Source organism: Pantherophis guttatus, chromosome 7 (genome assembly GCF_059756535.1).
Source record: "Pantherophis guttatus breed Tessera chromosome 7, ASM5975653v1, whole genome shotgun sequence".
NCBI classification, from domain to species: Eukaryota; Metazoa; Chordata; class Lepidosauria; order Squamata; family Colubridae; genus Pantherophis; species Pantherophis guttatus.
In genome coordinates, this window is record NC_142069.1 from 5,948,616 (window position 1) to 5,970,078 (window position 21,463).

The 21,463-nt window shown below is 46.7% G+C and overlaps 1 protein-coding gene across 6 annotated transcripts in view; it reads left to right on the forward strand.

The window, feature by feature from the left end:
* Positions 1 to 21,463, forward strand: part of PFKFB3 (6-phosphofructo-2-kinase/fructose-2,6-biphosphatase 3) — an 83,885-nt gene that overhangs the window by 28,349 nt on the left and 34,073 nt on the right. For 3 of the 6 annotated variants that reach the window (XM_087873572.1, XM_034436639.3, XM_060686246.2), the window contains exon 1: positions 18,119 to 18,625. The exons of 1 other annotated variant lie outside the window; for it this stretch is intronic. In XM_087873572.1, coding sequence (XP_087729698.1) covers positions 18,547 to 18,625 — 79 coding nt within the window. In that variant the 5' untranslated portion in view covers positions 18,119 to 18,546. Of the gene's footprint in view, positions 1 to 18,114; positions 18,626 to 19,138; positions 19,221 to 21,463 lie in introns of those variants that run through there. 2 more of the 6 variants (XM_087873575.1, XM_087873573.1) reach the window with 2 other exon arrangements.

Here is a 21,463-nt window from a genome sequence, read left to right on the forward strand (position 1 = left end):
AAGGCACCCTGTTATTAAGCTGGTTATTAAGACCAGCTGCCTGCAATTACTGCAGGGTTCGAATCTCGCCAAGGCTCAAGGTTGACTCAGCCTTCCATCCTTTCTAAGGTAGGTGAAATGAGGACCCAGTTTGTGGGGGCAATAAGCTGACTTTGTATGAATATACAAAAAAAGGATGAAGGCTATTGCTGAGCACATTGTAAGCCGCCCTGAGTCTTCGGAGAAGGGCGGCATATAAATCAAATTAAAAAAAAAAAAAACCCGAAAGGGGGTCTTTACTGCTTTTAAACTCTTCTGGTCCAAATCTCTTGCCCCTTCTGATCATCCTGGAAAGTTAAAAAAAAAAAAAAGTTAGACTCCTTCTTCATGTGATTCTGGAGTCAATTCACTGCTTCCATTCACATGTAAATGCCTACCGCTTTAATTAATCAGCGGAAATCTCACGCGTTCCGTCCGCCGAGCACCCGTGTTTAAGGAAGAATTATTCCCTCTTTAACATGCATACGGCAAAATCAGAAAGCCACGAAGCGCCTTTAAGATTCACCCAGCATTTAAGCTGCTGAATTTATTTATTTTTTTATTTTTTTTAAAAATCAATTAAATAGGCATCTCAGAGACTTTTATTCCTCAAAAACATATTCTTTTGGGCGCTTTCATTGTTCAGATGCTGTTGGCAACTTGCATTCAGTTTTTGAGGGTACTTTGCTCAAGCCTGCCAGCTCCCAATGCCCTTGCCATGGAAATGGAAATCTGGGTTGGTTTTTTTCCCATATTCTTCTGCCCATTGATTGAGATACAAAGAGTTCTGTGCAGTTTCATATTCTGCTTTTTAAAAAAAAAAAAGAATCTGGATTTCCTGCTGAAGTGAAAAAGGAGCTCTGGAGTTGTTGAATCACACAATTGTGCCTTTACAGGCCACACTCACAAAATCCGCTTGCCCAGCTTCATGAAAGACCTAATAGCTACATTTGCACAACCTGTGAAGTGTGTGTGTGTTTTTGCCTTAGTGTAGGAGTAGACAACTATGGCTCCTTTACGACCTGTGGACTTCAAGTCCCAGAATTCCACAGGTCGTAAAGGGACCAGGAATTCTGGGAGTTGGTCCACAAGTTGTAAAGGGGCCAGGAATGCTGGGATTTCAAGTCCACAGGTCATAAAGGGGCTGAGAATTCTGGGAGTTGAAGTCCACAGGTCATAAAGGGGCCAGGAATGCTGGGAGTTGGAGTCCACAGGTTGTAAACGAGCCAGGAATTCTGGGAGTTGAAGTCCACAGGCTGTAAAGGAGCCAGGAATGCTGGGAGTTGGAGTCCACAGGTTGTAAAGGGGCCAGGAATTCTGGGAGTTGAAGTCCACAGGCCGTAAAGGGGCTGGGAATTCTGGGAGTTGAAGTCCACAGGTCATAAAGGGGCTGGGAATTCTGGGAGTTGAAGTCCACAGGTCATAAAGGGGCTGGGAATTCTGGGAGTTGAAGTCCACAGGTCGTAAAGGGGCTGGGAATTCTGGGAGTTGAAGTCCACAGGTCGTAAAGGGGCCAGGAATTCTGGGAGTTGAAGTCCACCGGTTGTAAAGGGCCAGGAATGCTGGAGTTGAAGTCCACCAGTCGTAAAGAGGCCAGGAATTCTGGGAGTTGAAGTCCACAGGTCATAAAGGGGCTGGGAATTCTGGGAGTTAAAGTCCACAGGTCATAAAGGGACCAGGAATTCTGGGAGTTGAAGTCCACAGGTCATAAAGGGGCTGGGAATTCTGGGAGTTGAAGTCCACAGGTCATAAAGGGGCTGGGAATTCTGGGAGTTGAAGTCCACAGGTCATAAAGGGGCTGGGAATTCTGGGAGTTGAAGTCCACAGGTCGTAAAGGAGCTGGGAATTCTGGGAGTTGAAGTCCACAGGTCGTAAAGGGGCTGGGAATTCTGGGAGTTGAAGTCCACCGGTTGTAAAGGGCCAGGAATGCTGGGAGTTGAAGTCCACAGGCCGTAAAGGGGCCAGGAATGCTGGGAGTTGAAGTCCACAGGTCGTAAAGGGGCTGGGAATTCTGGGAGTTGAAGTCCACAGGCCGTAAAGGAGCCAGGAATTCTGGGAGTTGAACTCCACAGGCTGTAAAGGGGTTAGTGTGGTTGTTCATTTATCCATGGACTATTTGATTACAGTTCTAATGATCCTCTGAAGTCCGTGTCTGTCTTGTTGGGTTGCAGAACCAAACCAGACAGTTATAGAGGTGCAGATGACAGACTCCATAATTCCTCTGTAGAACTGGATCAGCAGCTCCTTGGGCAGTTGGAGCTTCCTGAGTTGGCGCAGAAAGAACATTCTTTGTTGTGCTTTTTTTGATGACGTTTTTGATGTTAGGTAGAATAGAATAACAGAGTTGGAAGGGACCTTGGAGGTCTTCTAGTCCAACCTCCTGCTTAGGCAGGAAACCCTACACCACTTCAGACAAATGGTTATCCAACATCATCTTAAAAACTTCCAGTGTTGGAGCATCCACAACTTCTGGAGGCAAGTCGTTCCACTGATTAATTCTTCTAACTGTCAGGAAATTTCTCCTTAGTTCTAGGTTGATTCTCTCCTTGATGAGTTTCCACCCATTGCTTCTTGTTCTATCCTCAGGTGCTTCGGAGAATAGCTTGACTCCCTCTTCTTTGGGGCAGCCCCTGAGATACTGGAAGACTGCTATCATGTCTCCCTTAGTCCTTCTTTTCATTAAACTAGACATACCCAGTTCCTGCAACCCTTCTTCAAATGTTTTAGCGTCCAGTCCCCTATTGCTCTTCTCTGCACTCTTTCTAGAGTCTCCACATCTTTTTTACATCATGGCGACCAAAACTGAATGCCGTATGTGTCCATTTCAGTGTCCATGTTAGATCTGGAGATAATAGAGCCTAGAAATTTGAAGGTTCATACCAATCTGAAAAGAATAAGCATTTAGAGTTTGGGTCAGTGATAATTGGCTCACAAGCTAACTGGATCCATACAGGCTAAAACGATATTGACTCTTTTGTGGCTGAGTGTGCGATGGGAATTCAACCATGGCTTAGCGTGAAGTCATGCGGTGTTAATCCTATTAAGCCATCATACCATCATTCTTTTTGGGGGGAGAATTCCATCTCCTGCAAACTTCAAGACTTCTGTGTGGTTAACACAGGTGTGTGAGCTTTTAGCGAGTTGTGTGAATAGAGCTACAAAGCAAGGGGGGGGAGGCGCATTTGTTCACTACAGGTAGTCCTCGATTTACAACAGTTTATTTAGTGACCGTTCAGAGTTACGACGACATTGGAAAAAAAGTGACCGATGACTGTTTTTCAGATTTACGACCGGAGGTGGGTTGCAGATATTCTTACCATTGGTTCGCTATGCGAACGCATGCTTGCTTCATGCGCCCCCCCCGTGCATGCACTTTGCTCATGCGCTCGCCTTCCATGCATGTGCCCAGCCCTCAAAAACGTGGCTAAATAGGATGGTATTACACTGGGGTGGGGGGAGGAGCGGGCCAACCCGCAGTCGCCGCTACCAGTTCGGTATTCAGTCCGAACCGGCTGAATACCATGAACTGCTTACGACCCTTGCAACATCCCTATGGTCACGTGATCAAAATTCGGACGCTTGGCAACTGCTTCATATTTGCGACGGTTGCAGTGTCACGTGAGTCAACGTGATCCCCTTTTGCGACCTTCCGACAAGCCGAGTTAATGGGGAAGCCAGATTCCCTTAACAACCACGTCACTAACTTAACACAGGCAGTGATTCACTTAACAGCTGTGGCAAGAAAGGTCGTAAAATGGAGCAAAACTGGCTTAGCAAATGTTTCACGTAGCCACGTAAATTTTGGGCTCAGTTGTGGCCGTAACTCAAGGACTACCCGTAATCAATTTCACCAGTGTGAAATTTGTAAGGCTGTTGTCCCCAGTTTAATGATCTCCCGGAATTTCCCAGAACACCCTGGCAATGCCTGGGAATTCTGGGAGAGGGGAAAAAGTACAGTTGGTCACAGGCTTACAACCTTAATTTGAATTCAGAATTATGGTGGTATGTCATGGCGATTTTAACTGAGTTACCATGTGATTATGCCTGATTTTATGATCATTTTTGCAGGGGTGGTTAATGCCTCAGTTGTTAAACAAGCCCGTTTTCTACTATGGGCACTTTTTTTTTTTTTGCCGGAAATCGGAAGTTTGCAGAAACTGGCAAAAAAACACCAAAAATTGAATCACGTGAGTGCTGGGCACTGAAAACAGCTGTAAATTGGTGAGCTGGTTGGCAACTGTCCAGAATGCGATCATGTGACCACAGAGGGTATGTACCACCATTGGAACTCCAGAACCAGGTTATAGACATATTTTGGGGGCTCCGTCGTAGCTTCAAACAGCTGCCAAACAAAGACTACCTATAGCTAGTTCACGGTTTCTGAACCATGGCAACTTGAAGACATGTTGACTTCAACTCCCAGAATTCCTATGCTTAAAGCAAGCCAGATGGGGAATTCTGGGAGCTGAAGTCCATCCATCTTAAAGCAAGCCAGCTGGGGAATTCTGGGAATTGAAGTCCATCCATCTTAAAGCATGCCAGCTGGGGAATTCTGGGAATTGAAGTTCACCCATCTTAAAGCAAGCCAGCTGGGGAATTCTGGGAGCTGAAGTCCACCCATCGTAAAACATGCCAGCTGGGGAATTCTGGGAGCTGAAGTCCACCCATCTTAAAGCATGCTGCCTGAGGAATTCTGGGAATTGAAGTCCATCCATCTTAAAGCATGCCAGCTGGGGAATTCTGGGAATTGAAGTCCACCCATCTTAAAGCATGCTGCCTGAGGAATTCTGGGAATTGAAGTCCATCCATCTTAAAGCATGCCAGCTGGGGAATTCTAGGAATTGAAGTCCACCCATCTTAAAGCATGCTGCCTGAGGAATTCTGGGAATTGAAGTCCATCCATCTTAAAGCAAGCCAGCTGGGGAATTCTGGGAGCTGAAGTCCACCCATCTTAAAGCATGCTGCCTGAGGAATTCTGGGAATTGAAGTCCATCCATCTTAAAGCAAGCCAGCTGGGGAATTCTGGGAGCTGAAGTCCACCCATCGTAAAACATGCCAGCTGGGGAATTCTGGGAGCTGAAGTCCACCCATCTTAAAGCATGCTGCCTGAGGAATTCTGGGAATTGAAGTCCATCCATCTTAAAGCATGCCAGCTGGGGAATTCTGGGAGCTGAAGTCCACCCATCTTAAAGCAAGCCAGCTGGGGAATTCTGGGAATTGAAGTCCACCCATCTTAAAGCATGCTGCCTGAGGAATTCTGGGAGCTGAAGTCCACCCATCTTAAAGCTGCCAAGATTTGGAAACCCTGAGCTAGCTTAACTCTGTGCACTTCCTTGATTTCCCCCTGCCTCAAGTCCAGAGTGATCCTCTCCTGTGAGACGTGCACTTCAAAATGAAACTGCTTTTCTCTTCCATTGCAGCATTTACCTTAAGTGACACAATTAACGGGCAGGACCCGCACTGAGTGACGGCCTCTTGCCGGAGGCTCTGAGTAAGACTCATCGAGGGGAAGTTCCCTTTGAGGAAATGAACTAATCAAACAGCGTGTGACCTGGGGGCAGAACGGGGACAGAAGAAGATGGCTCAGCTCCTTCTAGCCAATCTCACAGAATAACAAGAGTTGGAAGGGACCTCGGAGGTCTTCTAGTCCAGCCCCCTGCTCAAGCAGAAGACCATATACCATTTCAGACAGGTGGCTGTCCAGTCTCATCTTAAAAACCTCCTATGATGGAGCGCCCACAACTTCTGGTGGCAAGCTGTTCCACTGGTTAATTGTCCTCAATGTTACGAAGTTTCTCCTTAATTCCAGGTTGCTTCTCTCCTTGATTAGTTTCCATCCATTGCTTCATTTCCTGCCTTCAGGTACTTTGGAGAATAGGTTGACCCCCTCTTCTTTGTGGCAGCCCCTCAAATATTGGAAGACTGCTATATGTCATCTCTAGTTCTTCTTTTCGCTAGATTAGCCATACCAAATTCCTGCAATTGTTCTTCATATGTTTTAGCCTCCAGGCCCCTAATCATCTCTTTTCAGATGGGTCCTAAACTCCCGTCTCTTCTATATACACTTTTCTGTCCCGGGGTCGTTACTTCACAGTGACAAAAAACTTTCCCGGGGCGGTGATGCTTTTGGTCTCCGCTTCCTCGGCCCCCTGTTTCATTTCGTGTAAATCGGTTTCTAGGAAAGAGATGCTTGTTAAAAAAAATAACAGATTATTTCTAAAAGCTTGTCGTTTCCTGGTTTAAAAGCCCCTGAAAAGTCACCTCATTGTTCTGATCTGGATTGTGACAGAGATGCTTTCCCCCTTTTCCCCTATTCTGTCTGCGTTCGCACAACACTCTCGACCAGGGGTCTCCAAACTAGGAAACTTTAAGACTTGTGGACTTCAACTCCCAGAATTCCCAAGTTGCACGGCTGGGGAATTCTGGGAGTCGAAGTCCACAAGTTTTAAAGTTGCCTGGCTGAGGAATTCTGGGAGTTGAAGTCCACAAGTCTTAAAGTTGCCTGGCTGAGGAATTCTGGGAGTTGAAGTCCACAAGTTTTAAAGTTGCCTGGCTGAGGAATTCTGGGAGTTGAAGTCCACAAGTCTTAAAATTGCCTGTCTGGGGAATTCTGGGAGTCGAAGTCCATAAGTCTTAAAGTTTCCTGTCTGGGGAATTCTGGGAGTCGAAGTCCACAAGTCTTAAAGTTGCCTGTCTGGGGAATTCTGGGAGTCGAAGTCCACAAGTCTTAAAGTTTCCTGTCTGGGGAATTCTGGGAGTTGAAGTCCACAGGTCGTAATATTACTATAATTGCCCACTCCTGGCTTAGAGGATCTTTGGGGCTGAAAAATGTAGGTTAGGTCCAGAAAGCTCAAATCTCACTGGCCCTCTGGAAGATCATCTTTGAACCTTTAAAATCCTAACTCGCTCATATCATTGTAGACTTTTTATGAACAGGAAGCAAGCGGCTTGTATGATAACTAATCGACTAGGGCAATTCAAAATTCAAAGTGAGGAAATGCTTCCCCTGTCAGCACTGAATCACACTCGTGGAATATACTGTGGGGAAAACCCCTTTCAGACACTTGGACGCAAGACGTACAGCGTGATAGCATAAAACTATATGACACAGGGAAATGTCATCCACAGTGTCTTAATTATTCAGCTCAATCATCCACCCCATCCTTTAGAAATGGCCATTATTATTTTTTTTCCCCCAAAAAAGAAACTCAACAACTCACTAGGCCCTCCGTTGAACCGTTGCTGTTGTTAAGACGTTTCTCCTAAAATTTCTTGAAATGTCCTTCCCCCGACCTCAGGACCGTTATTTCACCAAGGAACAGGTGGTTTTAACAGGTGTCACGGAGGGGTGGTTTCAGAGGTGGGTTTCAGCAGGTTCTGACCAGTTCTGGAGAACCGGTAGTGGAAATTTTGAGTAGTTCGGAGAACCAGTAGTAAAAATTCTGACTGGCCCCGCTCCCATCGATTCTCTGCCTCCCGAGTCCCAGCTGATCGGGAGGAAATGGGGATTTTGCAGTAACCTTCCCTTGGAGTGGGGTGAGAATGGAGATTTTACAGTATCCTCCCCTGCCACGCCCACCAAGCCAAACCCACAGAACTGGTAGTAAAAAATTTTGAAACCCACCACTGAGTGGGTTCCATTTACCTTTACTACCGGTTCACAACGGAAGCTTCTGCGTATGTGCAGATTACCCATGATGACGACGTGGCGGGTGGGCAGAGTTTTACTACCGGTTCTATAGAACCGGACCGAACCGGAAGCAACCCACCACTGGTGTCACATCAGAAGTGGGATTCATATAATTTACCTACCGGTTCGCCCAGCACTGAAAATGTGAGCGTGCATGCACCCGACCTTCCGTGCATGCACTTTGCTCACTGGTGTGCCTTCCGCGTATGCACCCGGCCTCAAAAACATGTCTAAATAAGACAGCATAGGGCCGGGTGGTTGGACCACCCGCGATTTCTGCTACCAGTTTGCCTGAACTGGTCCGAACCGGCTGAATACCACCTCTGTGTCACATCAGGGGTGAAATCTACTTACCTTCCCCACCAGTTTGGAAGTGCACATGCCACGCGCGGGGACCCGCTCTGCTCACACGCGTGCGGGGCACATGTACACACAGACCGTCTACACATGTGCAAACCCTTCTGTGTATGTGCAGAGGGTAAAAGACAGTTTACTTCCTGGTTAAAACCAGGAAGTAATTGTGATCGGGCGGTTGGGCGGAGCCTCGCACTGCCGTCGCTACCGGTTCTCCGAACCACCTGCTACCATCGCTATCGGTTCAGGCGAACCGGTCCGAACTGGTAGCATTTCACCCCTGTGTCACATCGTTTGCTAAAAAAAAATAAAAAGTGATACAGGTAGTCCTGAACTTACAAACTTTCATTCGTTTAGTGACCGTTCGAAGTTACAGCAGCAGTGAAAAAAGTAACCCATAATCATTTTTCACACTTACGTACGGCCTTTGCAGCATCCCCATGATCATGTGATTGAAATGTGGACGTATGGCAACTGGCTCATATTTATGATATTTATGATTTTTTTTTTTTAATTTGATTTATATGCCGCCCTTCTCCGGAGACTCAGGGCGGCTTACAATGCGTTAAGCAATAGCCTTCATACTTTTGTATATTTATACAAAGTCAGCTTATTGCCCCCACAAACTGGGTCCTCATTTTACCTACCTTAGAAAGGATGGAAGGCTGAGTCAACCTTGAGCCTTGGAGAGATTCGAACCAGCAGTAAATTGCAGGCAGCTGTGTTAATAACAGGGTGTGTAACCACTGTACCATCAAGGCTCTATCTTGCTTCCCCATGGACTTTGCTCGTCTGAAATGGTATAGAGTCTCCTGCCTGAGCAGGTGGTTGGACTAGAAGACCTCCAAAGTCTCGTCTCTTCTCTTCTCTTCTCTTCCCTTCCCTTCCCTTTTCTCTTCTCTCTTCTCTTCTTCTCTTCTCTTCTCTTCTCTTCTCTTCTCTTCTCTTCTCTTCTCTTCTCTTCTCTCCTCTCCTCTCCTCTCCTCTTCTCTTCTTCCTATTCCTATTCCTATTCCATGACTGTAATTTTGTTGCTTGTATCCTTACAATCAGTGGTGGGATTCAGCCAGTTCGCACCCCTTCGGGAGAACCGGTTGTTAACTTTCTGAGCAGTTTGGCAAACTAGTTATTGGAAGAAATCATTAGGGCAGAGAACCGGTTGTTAAATTACTTGAATCCCACCATTGCTTATGATTTATATTGATATTGGTTGTTTCCTAGTATGATTTGATTGCTTATTTGTGCCCTATGACTATCATTAAATGTTCTACCTTAGGATTCTTGACAAATGTATCTTGTCTTTTTATGTACACTTGAGAGCATATGCATCAAAGACAAATTCCTTGTGTGTCCAATCACACTTGGCCAATAAAGAATTCTATTCTATTCTATTCTATTCTATTCTATTCTATTCTATTCTATTCTATTCTATTCTATTCTATTCTATTCTAATTCTGTTCTATTCTATTCTATTCTATTCTATTCTATTCTATTCTATTCTATTCTATTCTATTCTATTCTACAAAATAAGGCACAAGAAGATGTTTTACCCAGACACAAACATTAAGGAAAATATGAATTTTGGAAAGATATTTTCTTTTGCAAAAACTAAGAATAGTAGGTGCAGGGTTGAGACTGCTTTCCTTTGGAGCAGAAATAAAGAGAGGAGAGACCCATCTACTCTAGGTGGGTTGAGTCCTCCCTGTTTGTTTTTCTAATTTGCACCTTTTCACCCCGGAGGCATTGGATGATCTCCTGTTTGGCTGAAGCAGCTTAAGGTGTTGCCGTTTCAGCAACATCAGTTTATTTTGAGCTCCGCCGGGTGAGTCATAGGAGGTCTCTGGACGCTTTGCCAAGGTATGTCTGCTACTCCCAGCCGAAGGCGGCTTCTACGCATGAGAGGGACGCATGGTTGCATGGTGATCAGATTGAGAATGGCTGCCTGTTTGCCGACGGATGTCTGTGTGTTTCTGCAACTCGAGATGAATGCCAAGGAGGCCGGGGGAACGTGCCACAGGCACAGAGGAGAGCAGCTGATAGCTTAAACCTTTCCTCTTTTGCTGGCCTCTTCCTTCTTCAAGGTTTAACTGCTGGGGTATTTTCACCAGGCAAACACCACTCAGAGTTCGGTAGTCCAACTGGACTAGAAGAAATTCTGCAGAATGTACTGCTAAGCCAAACGCAGTCCTAGGCTGCAAAAACAGAGGGATGGAATCAGTGGTGGGTTTCAAATTTTTTTACTACCGGTTCGGTGGGAGTGGCTTTGTGGGCGTGGCAGGGGAAGGATCCTTTAAATTTTCACTCCCCCCCCCCACTCCAGGGGAAGGATCCTGTAAAATCCCCATTCCCTCCCCAATCCAGGGGAAGGATCCTGCAAAATCCCCATTTCCTCCTGATAAACTGGGATTTAGGAGGCAGAGAATAGATGGGGGCAGGGCCAGTCAGATTTTTTACTACGGGTTCTCCGAACTACTCAAAATTTCCGCTACCGGTTCTCCAGAATGGGTCAGAACCTGCTGAAACCCCACCTCTAGCTGGAATCAAGATCACGTGAAGTGTTAATACCACTTTATAATGCCTTGGTCAGGCCACACTTGGAATCCTGCATCCAGTTTTAGTCGCCACGACGTAAAAAAGATGTGGAGACTCTAGAAAGAGTGCAGAGAAAAGCAACAGTGATGGTTAGGGGTATTGGAGGCTAAAACATATGAAGAACAGTTGCAATAATTGGGTTATATTTGGTTTAATGAAAAGAAGGACTAGGGGTGACATGATAGCGGTCTTCCAATATTAGAGGGGCTTCCACAAAGATGAGGAGGTCAATCTATTCTCCAAAGCATCTGAAGGCAGGAACAATGGATGGAAACTAATCAAGGAGAGAATCAACCTAGAACTAAGGAGAAATTTCCTGACAGTGAGAACAATTCATCAGTGGAACGACTTGCCTCCAGAAGTTATGGGTGCTGCTCCATCACTGGTGGTTTTTAAAAAGAGATTGGGCAACTGTTTGTCTGAAATGATACAGGGCAGGGGTCAGCAACCTGCGGCTCTGGAGCCGCATGTGGCTCTTTCACCCCTCTGCTGTGGCTCCCTGCCACTCAAAATATGCGTCACAACCGCCAATGTGCGACACCCACCGGTGCGCAATTTATTGAGCTTTTCAACCCCCGGTAGGCCAACCATGGATAAATCCAAGAAAAGAAAAGTTTCAGAAGAAAACAAAGCGTTTAATTCAACTACATATGCTAGTTTTGGGGCCACTCAAGAAATAGTCAGGCACGGGAAGGGTTTTGTGGCTCCCGGTGTTTTCTTTTCTGTGGGAAAGGAGTCCAAATGGCTCTTTGAGTGTTTAAGGTTGCAGACCTCTGGTATAGAGTTTCCTGCCTAAGCCGGGGGTTGGACTAGAAGAGAATAGAATAGAAGTCTACTATTTTGTATATCTTTATGTGAAAAAGGGTACAAGACGTACCCTGGTTCCCCCATTACAGTATTAGTATTAGTATACACAAGATGTCACAATCCTAGGATTTTAGACTATGCGACATGTACAGCTGGATATTTTTTTTTTTTTTTGCTGACGAATTGATGTGAGTCCTGTTGCTCTTTAGATACTTCATACTGAGCCATCAACACACACTGTGGGTTTTTTTAAAAAATAGGAAGCTGAGATTGGCCTCTGCTGCCAAGAAATTATTTTCGACTGCAATCCGAGGAGTGTGTTGAAATCCTCCCATCGAGTCAATTGTGCAAGATGAAGTTGTGGTTTTTTTTTTCCAAATGCTATAACCACTTTGTTCTGGTGGAAAAGGTGGTTAACTTTCTGATTTCGGGCAAGCGGTTGTGTTCTTGGCCGTATTTGGTGTCTGAGGGGATGGTGGGGATTGAAGATTTGTATGTGGAGTTCCACCATTTTCTATTCACCGACCGGTTTTTATTTCCCAGAATGCTTTAGGACAAGGGTGGACAAATGGGGCTCTTTTACAACCTGTGGACTTCAACTCCCAGAATTCCTGAGACAGCCAGGCTGTCTCAGGAATTCTGGGAGTTGAAGTCCACAGGTTGTTAAAAGGGCCACATCTGCCCACCCCTGCTCTAGGGTGATAAAATACTGGGGGCATGATGGGAGATTTTAGATCAGCAGCTGGATCGGTGGCCATACTTAGGTTACAGGGTTGGGGGAAAGACACAGGAAGGGACCCCTAGTACGTGAGGCCCCAGCTAAGGTGTGTGTCTTAATAGCCACTATGATAGCAAAGCACAACTATTAAATAATCCTTCCTTCCTTCCTTCCTTCCTTCCTTCCTTCCTTCCTTCCTTCCTTCCTTCCTTCCTTCCTTCCTTCCTTCCTTCCTTCCTTCCATTTGTCCATGACTGCATGGACAAATCTGTTCAGGTTTTTGGAAGTGGTTTGCCACTTGCCTTCTTTCCTTGGGTTGAGAGAGAGTGATTGGCCCAAGGTCACCCAACTAGCTTTGAACCTAAGGCGGAGCTAGAACGCAGTCTCCTGGTGATCGGCCCAATGTCAGCCAGCTGGCTTTGATGTCTAAGGCGGGACTTGAACTCACAATCTCTGGTGATTGGCCCAATGTCAGCCAGCTGGCTTTGATGTCTAAGACGGGACTAGAACTCACCGCCTCCTGGTGATTGGCCCAATGTCAACCACAGCCTCCTGGTGATTGGCCCAATGTCAACCAGTGATTGGCCCAATGTCAACCACCACCTCCTGGTGATTGGCCCAATGTCAACCAGTGATTGGCCCAATGTCAACCAGCTGATGTTTAAGGCGGGATTAGAACTCACCATCTCCTGGTAATTGGCCCAATGTCAGCCAGCTGGCTTTGATGTCTAAGACAGGACTAGAACTCACCGCCTCCTGGTGATTGGCCCAATGTCAACCAGTGATTGGCCCAATGTCAACCAGATGATGCTTAAGGTGGGACTAGAACTCACCGTCTCCTAGTGATTGGCCCAATGTCAGCCACCGGCTTTGATACCTAAGGCGGGACTAGAACTCACCGTCTCCTGGTGATTGGCCCAATGTCACCCAGCTGGCCTTGATGTCTAAGACAGGACTAGAACTCACCATCTCCCAATTTCTAGCCCGATGCCTTAACCACTGCACCAAACTGGCTGTCATGTTTTGCAGTCCCAGTGCAAAACGTTACCCTGGAAAACCACTAGCTAAGCCAGGTGACTTGCATGCCTCCTGTCTGCCCCAACCTGTCTCAAGCGTCCCCCGCCCTCCCGCCCACTGAGTCCCAAAGCTCCAAAAATGGATTTTTTCAAGTGTCTTGAGATGCAAGGTTGGACTAACATCTCATGCATATGGAATTAGCTCCAGGCATTCCCTGTCCAGTTATATGACCTCTCTGGGCGATCTTAGGATCCCACCAGCCAGGGTGACATCACTTGGAAGTTCTTGAAAATTTCCCACCCTGTAATTTCTCTGGTCTAAAAGTTGCATCAGGTTTCTTGAAAGCCCCCTGGGGGGTTTGCCATCCGCAGCACTGAAAACTTTCCGAAAGCAGCCTGCATTTCAGTACCAAAAATGTGGGGTTTTTTTTCCTCCCTCTTGCCATGCCCATTTATCTTAAGCGTATCTTATCCAAAACCAAGGAGCCTTGGTGGAGCAGCGGACTAAAGCGCTCTTAAATAGCACTTAGCTGCCAGCTGCCTGCAATTACTGCGAGTTCAAATCTCACCAGGCTCAAGGTTGACTCAGCCTTCCATCCTTCCGAGGGAGGTAAAATGAGGACCCGGATTGTGGGGGCAATAAGGTGACTTTGTATAAAAAAGAACACAACTTAGGGGGGCCCGAAAGCCCTACTAAGCAGGTATATACAAAAGTATGAAAGCCATTGCTTAACGCATAGTAAGCCGCCCTGAGTCTCCGGAGAAGGGCGGCATATAAATCGAACCAATAAATAAATAGATAAATAAATAAAATCATTTCCTTAGTTTTTGATTCACAGCCCTTTTCTTCTAGTTTCTTGAGCAAAAAAAAAACGCTGACTTTTGAGAGGAGAAAAATAAATAATCTTGTTTTCTCTCTTCTCAAATTTCCCATGTTCGCTTTTTCAGACTGTTTTTCCCTCCCCTGTCTTTGTGGAAAGAGATAAGTTTTGATTTAAGGGAGCCAAAAATCCCTCAAATTTATGTTCCATCTAAAATAGTTTGTACAGAAATCCCTTTTCCTGAATTCAGTGTTCTTATTTCCTAGAAAACACTAATGTTGGCAGGGAACTATTTCCAGGCTCACATGATGTGAAATTCCAATTTGTTTACCCCACAAGCTTGTTGAATAAGCTATTGTTGGTCAGATTCTCACAACCCACCAGGCCATAAAGTGGGCCTGAAAAATATGATGAGCAGTTTGCCAAGATATTATAGAACGGGTAGTCCTTGACTTATAACCACAACAGAATCCCAAATTTCCATCGCTAAGCAAGACAGTTAAGTGAATTTTGTCCTGCTTGACAGCCTTTCATGCCAAAAATTCTTAAGTCAATCACTGCAGTTGTTAAGTTAGTCAAATGTTTGTTGAGTGAATCTGGCTTCTCCATGGATTTAGCTTATTGAAAGATCACACACGGTGATCAATGACCCCATGTCATAAATACGGTACATGCCAGTTGGCCAAATATCTGAATTTTGATCATGTGTGACCACGGGGATGGATGCTGCAATGGTCATGATTGTGAAAAACGGTTATAAGTCAGGGTTTTTTTCATTGCTGTAATTGCAGGCAGCATTTAACATCCAGCTGCCTGCAATTACTGCGAGTTCAATTCTCACCAGGCTCAAGGTCGACTCAGCCTTCCATCCTTTCTAAGGTGGGTAAAATGAGGACCCGGTTTGTGGGGGCAATAAGCTGACTTTGTATAAAATATACAAAAGTATGAAGGCTATTGCTTAACGCATTGTAAGCCGCCCTGAGTCTCCGGAGAAGGGCGGCATATAAAAATAAATAAAAATAAAATTTAAAAATTTTAAAAAAAAAATTGCTGTTGTAACTTTGGTCACTAAACAAATGATTGTAAGTCGAGGACTATCTGTATAGCATCCTGTGTGAACTTGGTTATTTGCGGCATAAAGTTAGATGCTCGCCAAAATGCCACTGTCTAGGCATTCCCTCTGTATGTGGACTGTCCTATTTCTGTAAGTTTCTCATGATTTCCTTATTTCACTGATGGGTGTGGTGTGGTGTGGTGGGGAGTGGTGCGGTGGCCTAGAGGTGGAGCTCTCGCCTCACAATCAGGAGGCTGTGAGTTCGATCCGAGGTAGAGGCAGATATTTCTCTCTCTGGGCACAATGAGAATATATCTGCTGAACAAAACTCCACATTGGCGAACAGGAAGGGCATCCGGCCAATAAAACGAGCCTTGATAGCACAGGGGTTTAGTGCACCCTGTAATTAACACAGCTGCCTGCAATTTCTGCTGGTTCGAATCTCTCCAAGGCTCAAGGTTGACTCAGCCTTCCATCCTTTCTAAGGTAGGTGAAATGAGGACCCAGTTTGTGGGGGCAATAAGCTGACTTTGTATAAACATACAAAAGAATGAAGGCTATTGCTTAACGCATTGTAAGCCGCCCTGAGTCTCCGGAGAAAGGCGGCATATAAATCAAATTAAAAAAAAAAAAAAAAAACACTCTGCCAGCTCCATTCAGTTGCCCCGACTCTACCTGGCAAGGGATTATCAGGTCATTAAAAGAAGATGACTCATGGTTACCACATAAGCATGAAAGTTCATTAAATTATAATGCAGTTTATTGCATTTTTTGTATCCATAAATGCAGCCAGGTGTCTGTCCATTGACTGAAACACCTTGACCTGGACAGGTGAACAGTATTGGGAGAAACATTGATTTAGGGGCAGTATTTCTGTTTTGCAGCACCTCAGGTCATTAATTTACAATTGCAATTGGGACCAGAATTTCCAGGGCTAAACAAGGGGGGATTGCTAAGCGAGTGGCGTCGGATTTTACGACCTTGTTTGCCGCGGTTGTTAACCAAACCACTGCAGTTGTTAAGTGAATCAAGTTGTCGCTAAACGAACCCACCTTCCCCCATTGACTTTGCTTCTGGGAAAATGAGATTGCAAAGGGGGATCAGATGGCCCCGGGATTCAGCAGTGGCCAAGTATCCAAATTCTGATCATGTACTCGTGTGATGGTCATAAGTGTGAGGACCGGACATAAGTTGTTTTTCCAATGCCTTTGTAACTTCAATTAGTCGTTGAATGAATGGTTATAAATCGAGGGCTATTTAATCCTAATTAAGTCCTTAGGGATGCTAGATGAAGGAGATCAGGCAGCAGGTAATGCAAAAACGTTTTGCTGGAGATCTGGAGAATGGCAAATCCAGAGGAGACAAAAAGGAAGTGACTTGATCTAAGGCAGCTCCCTGGGATCCCTAAGATCCTGCAGTGTGTTCCCTTTGAAATACAAGTAGTCCTTGAGTTACGACCACAATCGAGCCCAAAATTTATGTTGCTAAGCAAAACATTTTGAGTTTTGCCTCTTTTATGACTTTTCTTGCCACAGTTGTTATGTGAATCATTTAGTAACACAGTTCTTAAGCAAGTTTGGCTTCCCCCCATTGACTCTGCTTGTCAGAAGGTCGCAAAAGGGGATCACGTGACCCCAGGGACACTGCGACCGTCATAAATATGAACCAGTGGTCAAGCATCTAGACTTTGAACACATGACCACGGGGGAATGCTGCAATGGTCGTAAGTGTGGGAAACGGTCATAAGTCCCTTTTTTCAGTGCCTTGGTAACTTTGAACAGTCACTAAATGAACTGTTGTAAGTCGAGGACTACCTGTATGTGGAGAATGGATCAAAAATTGGCTTCTTAGCCTGGCCAGAAAGGAGGTTATGTGGCTTTATTCTAGAATCCCATATATACTGTAGACTTTCTGAGAGAATTCAAGCTGGGGAGGATGGTTCCTGCTTCCTGAGGAGTGGGGGAGAGAAAGAGAGAAAAAGAGGGAGGAAGAGAGAGAGAGAGGAAGAAAGAGAAAGAGAGAAAAAAGGAAGGAAGAGAAAGAGAAAAAGGAAGGGAGAAAAGGAGGGAGAGAAAGAAAGAGAGGGAGAGAGAAAAGAGAAGGAGGGAGAGGAAGGAAGAGAAAGAGAAAAGGAGAGAGAAAGAGAGAAAAGAGAGAAAGAGAAAAGGAAGAGAGAGAGAGAGAAAAGGAGGAAGAGAGCCAGAAAGAGAAAGAAAAAGAGGGAGGAAGAGAGAGAAAGGAGAGAGAAAAGGAGGAAGAGAGTGGGAAAGAAAGAGAAAGAGAAAAGGGAAGGGAGAAAGAAAGAGAAAAAAGGAGGAAGAGAGAGAAAGGAAAAGAGCAAGGGAGAAAGAAAGAGAAAGAGGGAGAAAGAGAAAGAAAAGGAGAGAGAGAGGAAGGGAGACAGAAAAGGAGGAAGAGAGAGAGAAAAGGAGGAAGAGAGAAAGAAAAAGGGAGAAAGAAAAGAGAGAAAGAGAAAAGGTGGAAGAGAGAGAGAAAGGGAAAAAGAAAGAGAAAAAGACAAAGAGAAAGAGGAAGGAGGAGAAAGAAAAAAGGGAGGAAGGGAGAGAAAAGGGGGAAGAGAGAAAGAGAAAAGGAGGAAGAGAGAGAAAGAGAAAAACAGGGAGAAAGAGAGAGAAAAGAGAGAAAGAGAAAAGGTGGAATAGAGAGAAAGGGAAAAAGAGAGAGAGAGAAAAAGAGGAAGAGAGAAAAAGAGGAAGGAGAAAGAAAAAAGGGAGGGAGGGAGAGAAAAAAAGAGGGAGAGAGAAAAAGAGGAAGAGACAGAAAGAGAAGGAAGAAGAGACAGAGAAAAAGAGGAAGGAGGAAAGAGAGAGAAAGAAAAAAGAGAGAGAAAGAAAGAGAAAGAGCGCCCGCGGGCGCACCTCCCTTCAGCCAGGCGCCTGGCGGGGGCAGCAGCGGGAAACGAAAGAAGAATCCCGCCGCCCCTCCCAGCGGTTGCGGCGGCGGGGGGGGGGAAGGAGGGGAAGGTCGGTGGGGGGGGAGGAAAAGAAAGCAGGGCGGGGCCACCCCCGTGACGTCACAGTGCCGGCCGGCTCCTAGAAAAGAGCAGCGCAAGGGCGGCCGCGCTTCATTTCTCCAGCCACGCCGACCCAGTTCAGTTCAAGGTCCGCCGTCCGATCTCAGCCCCCCCTCCCCACCTCCTCCAAGAGACTGAAGCCGTTGCGAGGCTTCCTTCGGCCCGAGCAAGGGGACCTGTTGAGGATCCCGGATTCTAAGGGTCGATTTTGGGGGCTTCCCCCCCTCCGACGCCCCTTCCATTTCTTGCAAAAAGGATAAAGCAGACGGGGGAAGCCCCCTCCCCAATAAATCACCCACCCCCCCAAAAAAAACCCACCCGATCGACCGATCACCCCCCCCTTTTTTTTTTGGTGCCCCTCCTTCCCTCCCTCTCCCCCTTTCCTCGCCCCGCATCCGCAACGAAGGTGGAGTCGGAGCGCGGCGACACCTTGCTCGCCAAGATGCCCATGGAGCTGACGCAGAGCCGGATCCAGAAGATTTGGCTGCCGCCCGACAATCACCCCACGTTGCCGCGCCGATGTGAGTAAGAAGGGGTGGCTGGTGGGAGGGGGGGGAGGAAAAGGAGGACGGAGGGTCCCGGCCGGATTTGATGGACGGAGGGGGGGAAAAAAAAAGAGAGAGAGATGCCGGCTTTGCAGCCAAGCCAAACCAAGAGAGGAAGGGTGGAGAGAAGAAGAAAAGAAAAAGAAAAAAAAACACCCCAAAGCCGGGAAGAGGCATTTAAGTGCCGGGAATCATCAACGCCGATCCCCGGGGAAAAGGAGAGCAGATCGGGTGGGAGAGGCCGATCTTCCGAAGCGGGAGAGAGATCCAAGCGGGGATCAGCGGCATCATCTCGGGGCGGACGGACTGAGCCGCTGCAGCGTCTCCAGCGGCCGCTTCCTTTCTTTTTTTGGTAGCGCTTTGCAGGCGAGCCGAGCTGCTGCTTGTTGCACGAAGCGTGCTTGGGGTTTTATCTTTTTTTTTTTTTCCCCCGTTGCAAGAGCTCCGTAATCGCCGCCGCATCATCATCATCCTCCTCCTCCTTTTTTTTTTTGCGGACGTTGCATGCAAGCTCCGGGCGGATCTGGCTGGCGGAGCTCGGTCTCTCCAGCATCCCGGCTGCGGAGCGCTGGTTGGTTGTTTGGATGGCTTGGCTGGCTGGCTGGCGGTGGTGGTTAGTGGTGGCGATGCCGGGCATGGCACGCAGCGCATGGCGGAGGGAAGGGCGGGTCGTCGCCAGCCCTGTCTGCCGCACGCGGAGGGGGTGGGGGCGGTGCTGCCTCCCGGGCTTCCCCAACCGGCGCCCTCCCTCCCAAGCCCCTCGCGCTGGAGCGCTTAATCTCCGGGTTGAAAATGAGAGGGGGTCCCTCCGCGGGCTCTGAGCTTTGGTGGTTTTCTTGCAGGCGTTTGGTGGCCCAACTAGGTACCATCATCAGTATTAGGAGGGAATATGGTTGAAGGAAGAGAAGAAGGAGGAAGGAAGGAAGGAAGAGAATCATCATGAGGGTTAGGAGGGAATATGGTTGAAGGAAGAGAAGAAGGAAGGAAAGCAGAGAACCATCATCAGTATTAGGAGGGAATATGATTGAAGGAAGAGAAGAAGAAGAAGAACCATCAGTATTAGGAGGGAATATGGTTGAAGGAAGAGAAGAAGGAGAAGGAGAACCATCATGAGGGTTAGGAGGGAATATGGTTGAAGGAAGAGAAGAAGGAGGAAGGAAAGCAGAGAACCATCATCAGTATTAGGAGGGAATATGGTTGAAGGAAGAGAAGAAGGAGAAGGAGAACCATCATCAGTATTAGGGAATATGGTTGAAGGAAGAGAAGAAGGAGAAGGAGAACCATCATCAGTATTAGGAGGGAATATGGTTGAAGGAAGAGAAGAAGAAGAAGGAGAACCATCATCAGTGTTGGGAGGGAATATGGTTGAAGGAAGAGAAGAAGAAGGAGAACTATCATCAGTATTAGGAGGGAATATGGTTGAAAGAAGAGAAGAAGGAAGAAGGAGAACCATCATCAGGGTTAGGAGGGAATATGGTTGAAGGAAGAGAAGAAGGAGGAAGGAAGAAGGAGAACCAGTGTTAGGAGGGAATATGGTAGAAGGAGGAGAGGAAGGAAGAAGGAATGAAGGGGACGGAGGAGGAGAGGAAGGAGCTGTGGGGTCCTCGGTGCTCTCTGAGTTTGGTGGTTTTCTTGTAGATGTTTTCTGGCCTAACTAGGTACCGTCATCAGGGTTAGGAGGGAATATGGTTCAAGGAAATGAAGAAGAAGAGGAAAGAAGAAGGAGAAGGAATGAAGGGGAAGAAGGAAAAGGAGAACCATCATCAGTGTTAGGGAATATGGTTGAAGGAAGAGAAGAAAGAGGAAGGAAGGAAGAGAACCATCATCGGTGTTAGGAGGGAATATGATTGAAGGAAGAGAAGAAGGAGGAAGGAAGAAGGAGAACCATCATCAGGGTTAGGAGGGAATATGGTTGAAGGAAGAGAAGAAGGAGGAAGGAAAAAGGAGAACCATCATCAGTGTTAGGAGGGAATATGGTTGAAGGAAGAGAAGGAGGAGAGGAAGGGAGAAGGAAGAAAGAATGAAGGGGACGGAGGTGGAGAGGAAGGAGCTGTGAGGTCCTCGGTGCTCTCTGAGTTTGGTGGTTTTCTTGTAGATGTTTTGTGGCCTAACTAGGTACCGTCATCAGGGTTAGAAGAGAATATAGTTTAAGGAAGAGAAGGGGGACGAGAAGAAGAGGAAGGAAGAAGGGAAAGGAATGAAGGGGAAGAAGGAAAAAGAGAAAGAAACTGAGGAGAAGAACTGTGTGGTCCTTGGTGCTCTCTCAGCTTCTTGGTTTCCTTGCAGGCCGTTTCATGGCCCAACTAAGTACCATCATCAGTGTTAGGAGGGAATATGGTTTAAGGAAGAGAAGGAGGAGGAAGGAAGAAGGAGAACCGTCATCAGGGTTAGGAGGGAATATGGTTTAAGGAAGAGAAGGAGGAAAAGAAGGAGAAGGAATGAACGGGGACGGAGGAGATGGGGAACAACTGTGGGGTCCTTAGTGCTCTCTGAGCTTGGTGGTTTCCCTGTAAACATTTCATGACCTAACTAGGTAACATCATCAGTGCTAGTGATGGGACTAGCTTGGGTTTGCAAGAAAACCACAAGGTTCAGAGAGCACCAAGGAAGCGCTTCTGGTCCCTGGGTGAGGTTGTGTGGCCCGTTGATGCTTTCAGATTGAGTGATCCGCTGCAGCTGTGGAGGGTCCCACCCACCCAAACTATCCCGGAGACGTCTGTGGGGAGGCCAGGAAAAAGTACACTCGGTCTCCGGGATGCTCAAGTTGGGAAAATGCCCTGCAGCCTGCAAGAGTGGGGCGAAGGGTGGGTTGCC